Raw genomic sequence first — 17,230 nt, forward strand, 5'->3', positions numbered from 1 at the left:
TTCTGTGAACTTCAGGCTGATGCAGATGATGATACACTGGAATCCTTTAACTGGAAATAATTTTTCTTTTCTGTTTTCCCTCCGCTGCTCTGCTCAAGAATCTCTCACCGGCAGCTTCCTGAATTTGATGAGGTGCTGAAAGTTTCTGGTTGGAATGAAGAAATGAAAATGCCAAGCCCGGAGAAGAAATTCATTCTTATTGCTTTGCCTGCTGGCGCGGGTTCTGACAGTACGTGTGTACAATCAGTTTGTGATCTTGATTTTTCCCTTTGGTAAAGCATAGACTGTTTGCCTGGAACTAATGTTTTGGGAATATTTTAGTCTGGTTTTGTTTGTGGTATAAATTTAAATGCTAGATTCTTAGTTTATCTTTTGCCTTCTGTAAGGGCACACAAGACCCGTAAGTGCAAAGGATGTGCTGTAGAGCTCCAGCTCACCAGTTACATTTTGAAATGGGAGTGATACAGCTTCCACCAGTGTAATCAAATGTGATCATCTTTGTTGTAGCTGGAGCTGTCAAACCTTAAAAGATTAAATTTTTCAGAGGTGACTTCTTTGAGTAAACAACTGCAACAGGATGGTGAGTTGGATAGGAATGTGCTCCCAACGCTAGAATCACATTAGGAAAATGGAAGCAAAGGGGACACTAGTATTTCTTTAAAAATGTTTTGGGGTTGGGGTTAGGGCCATTTTTTTTTTGACCTTTATTGGATTGACAGGCCTCTACTTTATATGCATCAAAAAGCTGCTTGGAGGTTGTGGGAAAAAAAATAACGTGAATATTATCACCTTATCTTACTATATATAGTAACTTCCTCGGCAAACAATACTAAAATGGATTTCTTTGGTGAAATCTAAATGTATAGCTCTGTGGCTTAAAAGTGTTCTGTATTTACCTCTTTAATCTGCTGTATCAAAACCTTATTTTGCATGAAATATGCTTTATGCAGCTGTTTAACAGAGAAATAAGAATTTCTTTCCTTCCGTATCACTCTTGTCTCTCAGATTTTAACAGTGGGATAACTGCATGATACTTTTTTGGGGGAGTATATACGTGGGTGTTTTGTGGTGTGGGTTTTTTGGGAGGGAGATTGTGTGTTTGTGTTGTGTTTTTTTTTGTTGTTGCTTTAAAGAAGCTGAAATATCATTGAAGTAGGAAATAAGCAAAGGCAATTTCATATTGATTTATGTTTTTCTTTCTTAAATTGTTTGTTCTGCATATTTTTATGCCTTACCTTTTACGTCTTCTAAAACAGATTTGCAAACTGCCATAAAGACTTTACTTAAAAAAGGACCAGGATTGCAGGATGCCAAACAATCACAGTTCATTGCTTTCAGAAGGTAATGGAGCATGCAGGCAGACATTGAAAAAATCCTTGCTAGCAGCCACGATCTAAAAATAGGTGAACGTGTTGAGTTGGAGAGGCTAGTGGCAATATAAAATTACTAGAGAGGACAACAGGTCAGGTGTCTTTTCCTGTACCTTCTGGTTGCCGCCAGTCTCTCCACGGAGAGTTGCTTCATTTTTCTGTAAGCTTAATGTTATTTTTGCACCATGATTCCTGCCTTTGTGTTTGTGTTCATCCGTGCTGTTTATGTTAAAGAAACAAAGGATGGCCATAAGTGGTCAGTTTTTGTAGTAGATTCTCTGAGAGGCTGTGCTCTGGTGTTTGCTAACAGTGCACCGTTCTTCAGAAGTGGAAGGTGAGGGCTTGACTGCAGGAAGAACCTGCAAAATAGAAAGAAATGTCCATACTCAAACGTATCTCATCGTGGCAGAGGTGAATTCCAGGGCGCATGATGGAACATACATACAACCTACTGTCTAGACATGCATTTCTGTCACAGGAGGACATTGGCCGAATGACAGGAGATGCTTGCGTTTTGACCATGTGACGAGGGCCAGATGTAGTCATATAGCCTGGTGGGCGTTAGTGCTTCTGCTGGCAAATGCCTACAGTTTGGATATTTGGAAGCACAGTACTCGTCGTTTAAGAAGGGGTGAGGTGTGGGGCTCACACACTGTGAAGAAAGATGGGGAAGGTTAGTAATCGCTGATAGTAATGTGAAGCATGACAGGAGCGTGAATAGTATGGATGGCCTCACAGAAGCACTGAAGAGATGAATGTAATATCCAGTAGTACCCATAGTCCATAAACTTCTGCACAAAAAGGTACTTTAGAAAAAACTCTCCTACTTCTATTTGTGAAGAACCTTTTCTCAGCAATTAAAAAACACCCACTGTTTATGGGTTACCAGTGTGCAAATAAGCGATTTATAAATTTTAGCTAGTTCACCTATTTGTCGTGAATACTGAGTACCTCTGAAATCAATTTTATTTCTCCAGTCTGCATTCAGGTACAATACCATTATTAATGATTTCCATATAAGATTGTTCTGTAATATATTTATAGGTACTTAATCTGCATTTATAAGTTAAAATTCCAGGTCTTTAAAAAGCAAATAAATCTTCTGACTATTTTTAATACATCCACAGACAGAAAATAATGTGTCCAGGCTTTAGTTTTCTTTAGTTTTCTTCTTTAGCTCGATTTGGTTTTAAGATAATTGAGGTATGCATCGCAAGCATCCTTGCCTCACTTTCTATGGTATTTAGACAAAACTGTTCCTTTACTGCTCTGTCTTCTAAACTCTGAATCGGGGATTGTTTTTAATTGTTGGTGGAAGATCATCATAGCTGAAATGGGCTTTTCCCATTATTTATAAATCAATGCTAATGTGAAATTGCATGAATTGTATGTTTTGTATGGCATGATTTTGTTCATGTTCTTGTTTTGTGTGATTTAGGCAAGACTGTGATCTAATAAATGAACTTTGTTGCCGACACTATTCAAATCACCCAACCAGGTAAACCAGCGTTTAGCAAGATTTTTTTTTTTAAGTTTTTTTTTTTATGAACAATCTCACTTTGTTTTTGAAAGCGTTATGGCCAGGCCAACAACCTAAAATAAGATTGTAAAACTTTCAATGTTTCATCTAGATCTGGTTATTTATGTTAGAAATTTATATAATAATATTCCTTTGAGTTCTTTAATCTTAACCTGGACTGTGAACAGAGATAACATAAACTAGGTGTTTGCCTTCCATTTAAATTGTCATGATGTGAATTGCAAGATTTTGAGTTACTGCTGAATATTTAAAATTGACATAAAAGCAACTTGGAAAAAAACCCTCAAGGTTAATTATTTTTTGCCGCTGTATGATTTCTAGATAGATTCTGAAATATTTTTAGAAGCAAGATTTTGGTGCTACTCCACATTACTGTTTTTTACCAAAAGGTTTTACGGAAGTTCAAGAAACATCTTTTAAATGTGAGTTGTCTTAAGAGTTTTGAACGTTATTAATGTTTTTTATATGGCCCAAGTATAGAGAGGGGGAAAGAAAAGGAATACTGAGAGATGGTAGATGCATACTTTGTAAATACATTTCTCCGCCTTTCTTTCTCTGACGTAGAGATCATAAAAAACGACTTTTATTTCAAATTGATGACAAGATTTCCTGCATGCGGAATATATATCTCAAGGATCTCTTGCCAGCCCGTGGTTTCAGAGAGGATCCTAATCACCATGAATGCAAAAGTGGAGAAACCACCCTCGCTCCAGAGACTGCTGAGGAGGGCAAACGACTATGCAACGGAGATATATTTTTCATAACAGAGGTAAGTCCTTGCTGCAAGAACTTGCACAAAGAACCCCAGTGGTAACTGATTCAGTCCTTGTTGAATCCCCAGCACAAAACAGTTCACACTTTATAATTTTAGTCCACAATATATACTTAGTTCTTTTGCTAAACTATCATGTGGAAGGCAAGAAAGAGGGAGACTCGCAATAAAAAAACAGTATCTCTGGGCGTTTTTGTAAAATGTGTTTCAGTTGGTCTGGTTGTGTCCAGTGTAAATATGTTCTGTAAATACTCAGATGTATTGTAATGGCAATGGATAGTGTTTGGGATATAGGTAGAAATACAGTCTTAAGTAAAGAATAAAGCTAATGTTGCAGCTTGAGCTCTCCCCTGGCAGAAAATTAAGCTGACCAGAAAAATACAGCAACAAAAAACTGTGTTTTTCTGCTGGGGTCAGTGAGCTGAGTTGACTCAGCAGAGGGCCCTGTGGAAGTACCAGAATTTGTGCATGGGAAAGGGGGACCGGCCAGGGTTGGTGGGAGAAAATAGGCTCTTCTCTGTTTGCGGCAACAAATTGTTAAACGCCCTCACTGGTGTATTTCACAGTACGCTACGATAATCTAAATTCTCTGGGGGTTAAAGCTGCCTTTCTCAGCATTTTTCTTACTAAACAGAAGGAGTTAGGGTAGACCCTGTACATTGAAACTATTTTCCTTGAAGGTGGTCAGTGAAAGATAGCAAGCTTTTGGGTTTAGTGTCTTCTGAAACTATTTCACTGGCTTGACATTGCAGCTATTGTAATTTCAGGGAAAGCTGGAACATGGGCAGACGCAGCTGTACAGACATTGATCACGCTGCTGACACAAGCTTGCTGCTGAGTGTTCTCATGCTATTATTTCTTTAGGATGTAGAAATTGATAAACAGCGCTTATTGACCATCAGCAGCACGTACGGCTCCACATTCACTGTGAAGTATAAGGCACTGAAGAAACTATGTCACATAAAACATGCATGGGCCAGAACTATTCACACATTTCAGGTAAAAATAAAGCAGCTATGAGCGGATAAAACTTTCTCATGGCTTTATTTTGCTAATGCACTGTATTTTCATGTGAAAGGGTCAGAAGCTGTCTTGAAAGTAAAATTCCTTGAATGCAGGATTGAAAATATTCTTCAGAATGTCCCCAGTTCTCTGCAACTTCCTTGTTCTTTTTTTTTTTTTTGGCACTACTTGCTGGAGATCGTAATTTGATCAGGCATTCTTAAACATGTTTCAGGGTTCTGAGGAAAAAACTGTTGTCTACGTGGTTGGCAATCCTGGCCGTCAGCACTGGCAGCATGTGTACACGGCTGTGACCAGAGGACGCTGCCGTGTCTACGTTATAGCTGAAGAGCCGCACCTCAGGAGAGCCGTCACTAACAAGAATGTGCGCAGAAAAACTTCCTTACAGAGATTTTTGAGAGAGGCAATTGCAGAAACAAGCAACTGCCCCAAACAAACTTCCTCTCCCCTGACGAAGAGCTGGCAAACTCAAGAGCTTGAGACTCTGTCTCAAGGTGCTCCTGACCCATCTGACCCTCCAGCTGACCTGATGAGGCAGGAGAGGTCAGCAGCTCTCGGTAAAGAAGAAGAGCAGATGGGCAGTTTGAAGCAAAGTCCGTGGAAAAGACAACGAAGTCTCACAGAGAATTCTGAGGGTGCTATGAAAAGCCCCTCTGTAAGTATCTCCTTACTGAGACAGTTTAAACCAAAACTTTTGCACTCTCTTTCACCACTGCAAGTCACTTGGATACTGTTACGATTGTTTTATTATTGGTTGTGTGATAACTTTCAAAATGACCAGTAATTGGTGAAGTAGGCAAGTTTGGCAGGTGTCTTCCCAGAGTACTGTATGACTAATAGGGAAAAATAATTTATAATGTCACTAGCAGTAAATTTTATACATCTTGTTGCTCCTTGGGGTGATCCGTTGGCTAGCTTAGCCTGTATTAGCTTACTCTTTGTGTACAGGTGTCAGTTTTTAGGAGCTGACCTGCTGTGAAAGATTTATATAAAATTTAATGGTTGAAGTTGATTTATATACAGTCAGACATGCTTAACAGATGCTTTTTTCTTTATAGCTAATTTCTGAGCTCTGTCATGGGGAAAGAGCTTTTCTTGAAGATGTTACTGTATGTTAGTTCTAGTTCAAACTCTGATAACATTGTTTTGTTTTGACAGACAAAAGTACAAGAGTCTCCACTTGGGTCTTCCAGACTTAAGAATCTAACTTTGGGACAACCAACTCCTAGGAAGCTTTTCAAAAACTAACAAACAATTAACTGTCCTAGTTATGAGCCCTTCTTGAACCTGTTTTGTTCAAGATTTTTGAGTATGTGGATGATTTCAAAGACTTTCCTCCTGTATTTGCATGTTCTATGAAGAACAGCTTGTTTTAAAGCGAGTCTTGTATTTTCAGTGATCTGTTTTTAGTAGGAGATTCCTTGGTGTGCTGGTCATCAAAAATGGTATAATTCTTTTGTTTTGGTGAAGCATGAACTTGCAGGTCTCACAGGATCCAGGCATTGCCTTAAAAAAAATTATATGGGGAGTTCTTGGTTTAAAGACTCTAGCCATCCATACCAAGATCTGTCCTTCTCCTAATGCTACAGAATTGATGAGAAGCTGTAACTGATGTGCTGAAACTGCAGTTTACTCTTGAGTCAAAAAAACAGTTTACAAAGGGGACTGTCGCTTTTTCTAATGTGGCAGATTTATGGGCATGGAGCTTTGATGGATTATGGATTTTAATCTAGTTATAAATAGAAAAGGAAGCTGCAATCAGTGACAGACAATTTTTCCCACTCTGTACTTGAAAGAGATGCAGAACTTGCCATTGCTGCTTTAGCTAAGAGTTATATCCTGGTAATGATGGTGCTAAAAGAGAAGCAAAATTCCCAGGCAGAGTTCAAATAACATTCCACTTCCAGCTTTTTTTTGTGTACTAGGTAGACTTGCCGCATTGTAATTTTTGAGATTAATAAGCTGAATGTTTAATCAACGACTCAAATGGAACTAAAATTTGGACAGCTTGCTTGCTTACTTTTAACAATTACTATTTTTTTACACATAGGGCAGGAAAAAGTGTGCCACAAATATAAACAAGGTATTTTTTGCTAAAACTGTGGGGAAAAATATAAAGTAGGAAAATGCTATCTTATTTTTAATGTCTTTAAATCACTGTTTATTTCAATTTATACAGTTTTTCCATACAAATATTTGCAACAGTTTGAATTTCAAAAAACATAACATAGACGATAAATATCATGCTATTAAAGTATTAAATTTGTACAAAAATACTTTACAGTTTAATACTTATTTGTTACAAATAAAAATACATATTTAAGTGACTCATGAACTTTTTTTCTTCCTTTTTTTTTTTTTTTTTACATGATTCAGCATTGAATGTCATTCTGACCTTTTCTGGCAGTGCTGAACTAGAAATCAGAGATACCTGTGTGTGCAGGGCAGGTGAGCTTGTTCATGTATGGGAAACAGCAACAGGGATACAGTTCAACAGTTTAAATTGACCAGAAACAACTCCGTAAGGTGATTGCTTAGATATGGAGACTCTACAAATGTACAAACCCAGTACCTTTATATTCACCAATAACAATAATTACCAATAACAACTTGAATACCGGAATAAACCAAAGCAGCTGCTGGTGAGCATATAAAGCAACTGGCAGTATTTTATTGCTTGGGGGGAGACGGGAGAATTTGTGTGATGGGTTTGTAAAACATATTTACAATTTTAAATTCTAAAAACGTGTTGCGGCGGTAATGTTTATCATAAAGAAGGCTGAAAACAAAGCATAGTAAATGGGATTTCTGTCCCTTCAAGAAATCGTTTGACTTAAAAAGCTTGCAGGTGACAGTACAAATTTACAGGTTTATGGATCATTAAAGAGCTTTTGTATTAGTCTTCTGCTGCCATAGTTTTAAAAAAAGCCATTTTCTTTTAAAACCTTTCTAATTTGTCTGAACTCGTTTCAGTTTTACTCTTGTCAGTAATCCTCCCTCAGAGGTTTTTATCCCACTAAAAAAGTCTCTGCTTAAAAATCCCCACGGGTTGCAAGACATACCATTAAATATTTCATTGCATAGGGAATAACGTACGTTCTAACAAAATTTACCAAAGTGGGGGAGTAATGTTCACCGCATACTGCAGTGTCCTACAAGCGTTTTGTTAAAACATTAAAAGCGTGCTTTGGCTGACGAGTGCACCCTTCTTGCCAGCAGAATGGAGGTCCCCAAAATCACTGATCTACCCGTGGAACACGAAAGCCCAGTGCAGCGTACAGCTGGTCCTTGTCCGTCAGACAGCACCTTTCTGATAAAATGTTTTTAAAAGCTGTGTAACCTGGACCCCGCTCTTTGTTAGCAGAGGTTAACGCTGTGACTTTCCCTCAAACAGCTGCTGCTGAAAGGAGAGGAACGTTTACATCATGTTTAAAACAGCTCCTCAGTTTTATTATTTGAGGGAAAAAATGGCCATTATACACTTGTCTGTACTGTTGCTAATGCTGGGTTGTTTAGAATGGAATGATTGACTTCATGAAGAATTAAACTTTTTCAAAAGTAACCATGAATTAATATAAGCCTTGAGCCTCCTGTGCTTTTTAGTGCTATGTAGCATCTGAGCCTCAACCGCAGAGAAATCTTAAAGGGATTTAGCACCATAATTGTCTTCCGATACCGAATGTCCCGCTAAAATGATTTTCTGCTATAATGTATTTGTAGGATCCCGTGTCTCTGTAGTGACACTGGCGTGTCCGCTGTGTTGAAGGAAGGCGTTACTCTGATCGCCCCACTCCCCGCTCGCTGAAGTCTGTTCTGAGCTTCCTTTCTGAGCTGCCAGTGGGTTTCTGCTAATAACCAGTTCCAGCTTATTGCCAGATTCTGCGATGAGGGGCACAACTAGGCAGCAGTCAAAGTCTCTGGTGCGAACGTGGTTTACCTGAACGATTAGAAGATTGATTTTTGTTACCATTTTAGGAAAAATAAATGTGATCACCAGAGAAACAGATTTATCCCTGAGACTATGGAACCTGATTTAAATATTCCAGGTAGAGAATTGCCCAATACAAGACCATTTAACCGTGGTGTCTGGTCTGAAGACACGAGTGAAGTTTCCTACTCCCCTTTAACAGAGCGTAGCTCACGTGGGCATACTGACACTGGTGGTAGCTGTTGGCAGCGGTCACAATGCCCACTCCATAAATGACGTTTAACAGCGCGTAGTTTTTCTGTCTTTCATGGTGTTCATTAATTTAAATGCAGTAGATCACATCTAACATTTCAATTCAGCTCAGGTCTTCTCTGGTTTTAATTAATATATATAAAGTTATATGAAGTATTTTATTGGGCTAGTTGACAAGTAATTTTATTTTTTCATCACAGTCCAGCTTGCACTGCGGTGAGGGTGGTGCTGGGTGAGTATCACATTATTCCACTTGTGTCAGTCAACAACTTGGATTAAGAGCAGAAACAATGCTCAAGTCTGTATCAAGAACAGCAAAAATTACAAATCTGTCTGGAAGTGCCTTGGGAAATGCCAGCTTTCCAGCCAGCATTTGTATGTCTCCTTTGGAGTGCTGAAACACCTAACCTTCTGAAAGAATTTGTTTAAATATGACTTTACAGAAGATTCTAGCCTTAGTGCCACTGCACAACAGCCCAAGTCACAACGAAGTGCTGCCGTTTCTTACCAAGGCTCCGAGCGATTTACACGCCCTGTGGTGCAGAGCGATTGCAATCGTTTGTCCTTCTTCCTGTCCCCCTGCACACAACCTTTCCCAGCAGAAATACAAAAGAACAGCACTGCTCGTCATTTAAAATCCAATACGCGATGTAGATAATAAGGCTGTTCCAAATAAGTGATGAAAACGCTTCGTGCCATTTTCTACGCTCATGGCTGCGTAGACAGCTACCCAAACACCCTGCAGTGTGGTTAGGAATCCTTTTACAACGTAATCTGTATGTCATGGCCCTTCCTGCTAAACCTGTGTGGTGCCACAAACATTACCTGTAAAAGTCTGTCGTAGGGTTTTAAACCTCCCAGGTCGCCAGGGCCAGCTGGTCGAATGTTCTTAACATACACTCCTTTTTCCAGTAAACCATCTGAGACACTGAACCCAAAGTCTTCTCCATCAGAGTCCTTGTACAAAGTTACCTGCGGACGTGGTGTGACAGGATGAGAAGGGGAAGGAAAAAACCCAAAAAAGGTTGCTCACATTCCTACAAGCATTAGGCAAGCTTTCTTCCTAGGATGGTTTTGGTGTTTTTTTTTCACGTTAGCGAGAGATCACTTACTTACTTACCTGCTATTTGGTACTTACTTACAGTATTAGAGTTGTCCCTGTTTTGACAGTATGTTACTATTCTCAAAAGCCACCTTATCCTTCAGTAATAAACAGCCCTTTTCACTTCCGCGTGTCAGCTTGTGGTATTTAGCCTACCTTTTGTGGCATCATTTTTTTGAGTCTTAGTTTTTTTCCTTACCCTGTTCTCTAGGCGCCAGGATCTGAGTACAAGATGAGGTTTAATTTTGCTTCAGGGATGAAGACCTGGCCTCAACCACGCAATTGGTGTCGTGATGTCCAAAACTTCCAGAGGCCATGAACACCACCGGCACCATAAGCCCTAGCTAGCCTGGTCTTGGCCCTGTAAAGCCCAATCTCAAAAGTGCTCAGTATAAGAGTTAGAATGCAATCTTGTAAGAAAGTAGGAATGAGGCTCCTTCCAAAAGAGCTTGCAGGCAGTGTTCTTACGGTTACATAGCCATGAGGTGGTCATTCAAAAGCAGGAAACAGATGTTAATAAAACTGTTAGGAGAAGGTTTTTCAGGTGTTCAGAGAACACGTCCTTGCAGGTAGCTCTGTGAATTCGGCTATTTGATAGAAAAAGATTCAGAGGCTTCTTTGTAGGTATGTGGTATGCTTTGAGGTTTTTATTTTTCCTTGCTCTTCTTTCACACCCGGAGTGCAGACCTATGCAAGTCAATTCCCCGTGGCTGCTGTGTTTAAGGTCTTTGCCTTCTTTTCTCCCATCTTCCCCTAAAGTAACTTCTGGCTGAACCTGTCATAGGAAGTGCCAGTCCACATGAGCTCACCTTAGCTTGTGTCTGGCCTACAATGCACGTGCTACTTCACACCCAGCTTGTGAGTCAAAACCTGGAGCCTCGCAAATGGTAAGGGGCACGAAAGCCGAGTTTTGCTGTAGAGGGACAGTGGGAAGTCCTAGGGGGGGCGGGGGGGAGGCAAGCAGGGGACCAGAACTTGAGAATCTTTTATTGCCCCGAGCCTCGTTCAGGTTGGACTTCCCTGATTTATACGGGCGGAGCACTCTGGAAGGGATTTCCTCACTGCCCTGCAATCGCCACTTTTATGTATCACAGTATTTTCTCATTCCTGTGGTTCTTCAGATCTACAGATCCTAGAATATTTTGAAAAAGTGTTTCCCTTATGGCTATCTTCTCTTCACTTTTGGTTTATTTAACAGGAGCTTGGAAATTAAAGAAACGGATACTTACTCTCTTAAGGGATGAGGCTGTGATTTAACTTTGTTGCATGTTTGACAGCTGTCACATTTTTTAGGAGCAAGTCCTCTGCAGAGAACTTTCTTTTGTATTATAGGTTATAATTTGGGGGCTACTTCTTTTTAGGGCAGCATATAGTCTTCAAAGGGAATCTCAGAATAAAAACCCCGCTGTCTGAAATACCGGGATTTGTATTTAACAATGGGCATGGGGAAAGCCCTACCACACAGGTTTCCCCATCTTCACTTGCCGGTAGCGCAGGCCTGTCTGAAGGGTACGAGATTGCAGACAATCCATGCAACACCTAAATCACGCTGGTTTACCTGTACTTCTGATCGCAACTGTTTGGAGGGTTTGATCTCAATAGCAAAATCGCTATTATGGGTGATTTGTTAGACTTTTAAATTTGCATCAGGAGCCTAAGGGAAAAAGAAAGCTGAAATGGAAATTTAATTCATATTTCATAAGCAATTAAATAGTTACAAATATTAAATGGGAGCTTACAAGTTTTGAGTCTGTTTCTATGCCTCTCCTCCCTCTCAAATCTATGGGACAATGCTTAATTTAAATTCATACATCTTGCACAGATCAGCTATTGAGGTATTTTAACCGACTGTAATTCTAGGTTAATGACTACTTGCAATAATAATACTGAAAAATTATCTGATGTCTAGTGCATATTTTTGCTCTCAGAGGAATGCGTGCTCTATGAAACTTTTAAAAAATGGTCCACTATGATTTTTAGAAAAATATTAATCTATATGATTACCTAGGTAGATAAAACCAATTAAAGGCATTAATTAAATTTGGGTACTGATACAGCAATATGCTATCCAGCTAAATTAAACGTTACTTATGAAACCATCTAGAACAAATGTTTGAAGAGATTTGTACGATGCTTATCTCAAGCCTAGATTCCTCGGGACAAAGACAGTTCAAGTACACATTTGGTGAATGTACTGCAGCGAACTAAGAAAGAGCAGTGAAGAATTCAGGTTAATGTGCTGCAAAGTTTGCAGCATTCAGCCCAACAATCCTCGGGCCCTGTTACCTTTCTGAGGGGTGTGTATCTGAGAGGGACAAGCTAATCGTGTCAGGCCGTCTGCTCACCAGGCTGTTCCGTTAGACTTACTCCTTTGTGTTTGTAGCCTCAGCAGTTTTTATCCAGTCTTATTCTCTCTTACCCTATACAGATGCACTGGCAATTGATGCATTGCATTTTTATGGCTTTTTCTTTGGTAGGATCGTATATTCTTGCTCTCTCACAGATTATGAAAACCCAGTGGAACATCGATCTTAGGTAGCCCGTTTTCTGCAATCAAACTTAAGGAACGGACCCTGATCGATAGGGCACACAGGCCCCGACTCAACAGGCGTGCAGGCTCATCGCACCGAGGCCGTAAACAGGCACCGGACCTCTCCTGCTTAAGCAGCTGGGAAAGCTCAGCAGCACACAATCAGGTACCTGCTTCAAAGTCTTGCTGAGGTAAGTCTTAGGCAAGCTATGTCTTAGCTTGTATTTCAAGGACTGTTTATACCATCATTATTTTCCAAACCAGCTCTTATTTCACTGGTTGTCCTGTCAGCGGCCCAGCTGATGAAGACATTTGCCTGCAGAGGGCAGAGCACATTTGCCAGCAAGACCTGTTAAGAAAAATACTTAAATGAAGGCATTTCTCTGACGGTGAAGTCATTCCTGTGGCATTGCAGCCTTTTTGGAAAACTATCATTGGACAAGCTGTCCAAGAGAAATAGCAACTGAACAGGTTATTAAGTGTTAAACTACAGGTCTAATACAAAAACGAAGGAAGAGAGAGAAAGTAACAGGCACACTGCTACACAAGAACCAGTAAGAAAACCAACAAATAAGAACTTGCTAAGAGGGGCATGAATACAAAAGCACCCTACGATGCTTGGGTTAACCTGCATGCCTGATCATGGGGGTACAAGCCCACTTTGGTGAATCAAACCGTGAGTCACTGGTTTCTATTTTTCTTAAGCAACTATAATAATTTCAAAAATCCTTGGTGCAGATTCAACTTTTAGATTTTTAGAAAGGAAATGACTCTTTTCTGGATGACAGAGCAGACAGTATCAGCAAACTCAACATCACTTGAGCAGACAGGTGAAAAGTGGGTATATTGTCTAAACAAACTGGAAATTACTAAAATGGAAGGTCACAGCAATCTTAAAAAATAGACAACTGAAGAGAACGTTCAAGGACAGGGTATTTTTTACTGCTCAGGACTCTTACGAGCTAGCAGCTATCATAGAATACCGACTCATTAACAGAAATCTGACTCCTCCTTTCCACGAAAAGCTTTATTTTATCAATCATGAAAGGCTGGTTTTATAATCCATAGGAGAAAACTGTGCTTTTGCTGAACGTGAGCACACCATGAAATGCCTACTGGCGTAGTTTTGTTTTATCTCACATTTACTCGCCACTCAGGAAAACTGAGCACAGTAACTAACTCCATTAATCACATCAAGCTGGAAATATGAATAGTTTAAAACTATCACAGCACATCCTATTGATGGTTTACATTGGCAATGGCTTTGTTTTCCATATATAAGATCCACTCTCCACTACCTTCTACAAACATTCATTTTGCCCGTGCTCAGCGAGTCCTCACCTCACTGAACTAAACTAAATGAACTACAAACTAAACCCAGTCAAATCCACAGGGACTGGAAACCAAACCAAAGCTCCTGAGAATGACAACACGTAACCTCTTAATAAAACTTCTCTGTGCTTCTCCTCCTTTCTGGGAAGATCTCAGAGCTTTAAGAGGAAGATGGGTGCAGGAGATGGGATGCTCATTCCCATCACGGAGAACAGCATTGTAACGTCCCCCAAAGTTTTGGAAACTGGTTGCTGCTGTGGCCTCACTGGACTTGAAACTTAACCTGGCAGGGCGTTTGCTGTGCATATCTAAGGATACTTTATCCAGTACTTCCTTGGGGTGCAGAGCCACCTTCGTATCACCAGGTGATTTCAACAGCCTTGAGCAGTGAAAAGTTGCACAGACTGAAGATTATTTATCCTTTTTAGAGCAAAGGAAATACAAAGAGAAGAGAAGCAATAGCTAATTTGAGTAACTTTATTATGTACATCGAGTCTCATGTATTTGATTCAAAACGAGTGCTAATTTGAAAAAGGACCAATGGGATCCCCAAACCCTCCTGAGTAATTTCCTAAAGAAATGTATTTTCTAGAAATTAAACTTTGCTTTCTTAATGAACACATTTTGCAGAGATGAGTTATTGGTATTGTCAATTCAAATTACCAGTGGATGCTCCTTGCAAAAGAGTAGTGCCTTTTGAGGATTTATTGTAAAACGAAATAGTAGACAAGGATACATCTTATTTGGTCGTTTCCCCCACAAGGATATATCATTAATGTTTGTAAGAACTAATATGCATGGCCCCCAAATTACATCTGTGGAGTCATTATAAAAAGTGCTTACTGTATTGCCATATAATTAGATTCCCTATACTGCATATACTAATTCAAAGCTGTCAGAAGAAAAATTACAGACCTTGTGTAACTCCACAGGAGTTGGTGACATGATTTCTTTCATTTCTTGCTTAATTTTTCTCAGCACCATGGACTTTCTCCCCACATCTGATGGCAATGTGTTGCTACGAGTAGCTTGACTGTAATGGGGCCTTACAGTACTTCTCTCCTGGAAGCTGGCTTGTCTTCCCAACTGGTTACGAGGTTGTGGATTTTCATGATTCAAACTCATTGTACTTCCTGACATAATTGTGGCCTAGAGCATTAATGAACAGGTTAATTTTTAACACAGAATGTGGGTTAAGTAAGTGGTTAATTCATAGCAGTAGGAAAAACGTCTCTATTCTTTGTTAAAACACAATCACTCAGGGCACAGCAAAAGGCAAGAGGATAGATGTTCAGTCTGCTTGCAAGTCACTATAAAATAAAGGACCACCACAAAACACAACAACAATAACAGAACCCTATGGGCAAAAGTTTTCAGACAGCATTTCAAACTAAAATACTGAGCACTAGAACGGCTATGCTTGTAAGCTAGTCAGTCCCCTGGCAGACCGAAGAGTGTGTAGTATAATTGCTTATTTTAAAAATATTTTACATGTAAATAAAATGACATTTAAATTGCAGCATAATTGCATTTGTTGGAATTGGAGCTACAGGAAGGCATTTACAATTGAGACTGTGCGTGCAAGGTAAAAAAATGTGAGTCAGCCGAGTAGGCAGAGCACTGGCAGCCAGCGTGCCCGGATACCAGCCCAGGCTGGGGAACGCTCAGCGCAGGTAAGCTCACTGCCTGGAAAGAAACTTTGCATAATGTGCATAGTGCAAGAGCAACCGCCCTAGCTTAGCGCTCCTACTTCACAGATACAAGCCCCTGTCTCACTGCTGGTTTTAACCTCAGGAAAAGCTGGCCGTTTATGTTGGATGCAAGAACACATGGAGGGTGCAATCTTGAAAGATGACAATGGGAGTCATCTCCTCCCCGGGGGGAACGGACTGGCATGAAGAGCACCTGCGCACAGCAAGGAGCCTCTCCCTTGTGAAGGGCTTTCTGCTCTGGGGAATGGGAGCCAAACGCGCAGCCGCCGTACAGAGGTGCCGCTGCTGGGACAGCGTACGCTGAATTTCCCACTTATTCTCCCTGGTGCCGATGGACAAGTGAAAAGGGAAATTAAAAGGCCACAACCTGAACTCTGACTGGGACAGGATGCAGGCAGCCTGCTTGAAAATGAGAAGTAAAAATGAAGGGAGAAAAAATAAGGGGAAAACGGGCAAATAAACGTTTGCTTCTGACTCTGGTGAGCATGTCTGCCACCCTTCTTTCTCCCAGCACCAGCACTACTTTCACTATGAGATGATGTATAGAGGCCTTAACAGTCTCTCTTGTGCTCAGTAATGACTGATATTACTGCCTGATGGAGCAAAAGCATCCAGAGGACTTGGCAGACAACAATTTTCTTTGCTCTTTGGTTGGAGACCTTGAAATGAAAAACGATAAGGAGTCCTTGACTACGCAATGGCACTTCATAAAATAGAGGCATCGCCATTCTCAGCACTGAGAGCACTGAGTGAGTCTTGCTTTCTTTCCACAGCTGTGGGTTGTGCAACAAGGCAATGCTGTGAATGCTACAGCATCTACAGTTCTGAATTTCACTTTTGTGAAAGGCTGAGGAAAATTCAACGTGTTGAAGTAACTGAATTCTGGTCAGCATGAATGTTCTATTTCCATTTTGGAATTATCTATTCCCATATCCTTTTATTGTGCTCCGAATATTGAAAACTGCAAGAGAGGCCTGCGGTACTGAACCCTATCTAACTATGGAATTAAACCAGTATAACATTTTCTCCTACGTTTCTCCAGTTTGCAGTAACAAATACATGAGAATCACATTTTGCTACCCATACATGCAATACAAAAGCCATAAATCTGAGGAAGTAAATTAATCTGAACCGAAAAACTTTCACCCAGTTATGCCATTCACATTCCTCCTGGCTGCTAAAGGACTGTATACAACATAAAAATGAAAATGAGATTCTGCCATTTTTGCAGCTCCAGGAATTTAAAAGAACATAAAAGAAAATATTTTAGAACCTTTCATTCCGTAGTTTGAAGTGGCAGTATAATCTTAATTGTTCTGATTAGACAACTTAAGAGAAAAGGTGATTAGAAAAATACTTGCAGTTACTCTCTCTCTGTTCCCTTCCCCCTCCACCCCCCTCACCATCTAACAAGAGGCACAGTTAGATTGGCAATTAACTTCAGGACGAAATGTGAAAGTTTGTTACGTAGTGAAGAAATTGCTGTATAACGACATCTCTCACATTTGCAGCTTTTTTGTGCAGAGCGGTAACATTATAGGTAAACATTTTGAAAAGCTGATTTTCTTTTATGTTCATCTTAATCAAATTAAGTTTCAATGTAAAAGACAACCTACAACATGCTAAGGAAAGCTGCATAAAGCGTCTGTCAGAGAACGGGATGCATTCC

The 17,230-nt window shown here is 40.1% G+C and overlaps 2 protein-coding genes across 2 annotated transcripts in view; one reads left to right on the forward strand and one right to left on the reverse strand.

Moving 5' to 3' along the window:
• HELB (helicase (DNA) B) overlaps positions 1 to 5,953 on the forward strand; it is a gene marked incomplete at its 5' end in the record, with an annotated part of 16,019 nt that extends 10,066 nt beyond the window's left edge. The window contains 7 exons of the mRNA XM_009701540.1: positions 99 to 229; positions 1,257 to 1,341; positions 2,809 to 2,868; positions 3,475 to 3,679; positions 4,547 to 4,681; positions 4,920 to 5,342; positions 5,864 to 5,953. Coding sequence (XP_009699842.1) covers positions 99 to 229; positions 1,257 to 1,341; positions 2,809 to 2,868; positions 3,475 to 3,679; positions 4,547 to 4,681; positions 4,920 to 5,342; positions 5,864 to 5,953 — 1,129 coding nt within the window. The remainder of the gene's footprint in view (positions 1 to 98; positions 230 to 1,256; positions 1,342 to 2,808; positions 2,869 to 3,474; positions 3,680 to 4,546; positions 4,682 to 4,919; positions 5,343 to 5,863) is intronic.
• A 2,455-nt stretch (positions 5,954 to 8,408) lies between these two features.
• GRIP1 (glutamate receptor interacting protein 1) overlaps positions 8,409 to 17,230 on the reverse strand; it is a gene marked incomplete at its 5' end in the record, with an annotated part of 73,977 nt that continues 65,155 nt past the window's right edge. Inside the window, 3 exons of the mRNA XM_009701541.1 lie at positions 8,409 to 8,642; positions 9,711 to 9,857; positions 14,765 to 14,998. Coding sequence (XP_009699843.1) covers positions 8,409 to 8,642; positions 9,711 to 9,857; positions 14,765 to 14,998 — 615 coding nt within the window. The remainder of the gene's footprint in view (positions 8,643 to 9,710; positions 9,858 to 14,764; positions 14,999 to 17,230) is intronic.

The sequence above is a fragment of the Cariama cristata genome, unplaced genomic scaffold (genome assembly GCF_000690535.1).
Source record: "Cariama cristata isolate BGI_N322 unplaced genomic scaffold, ASM69053v1 scaffold3416, whole genome shotgun sequence".
NCBI lineage: Eukaryota > Metazoa > Chordata > Aves > Cariamiformes > Cariamidae > Cariama > Cariama cristata.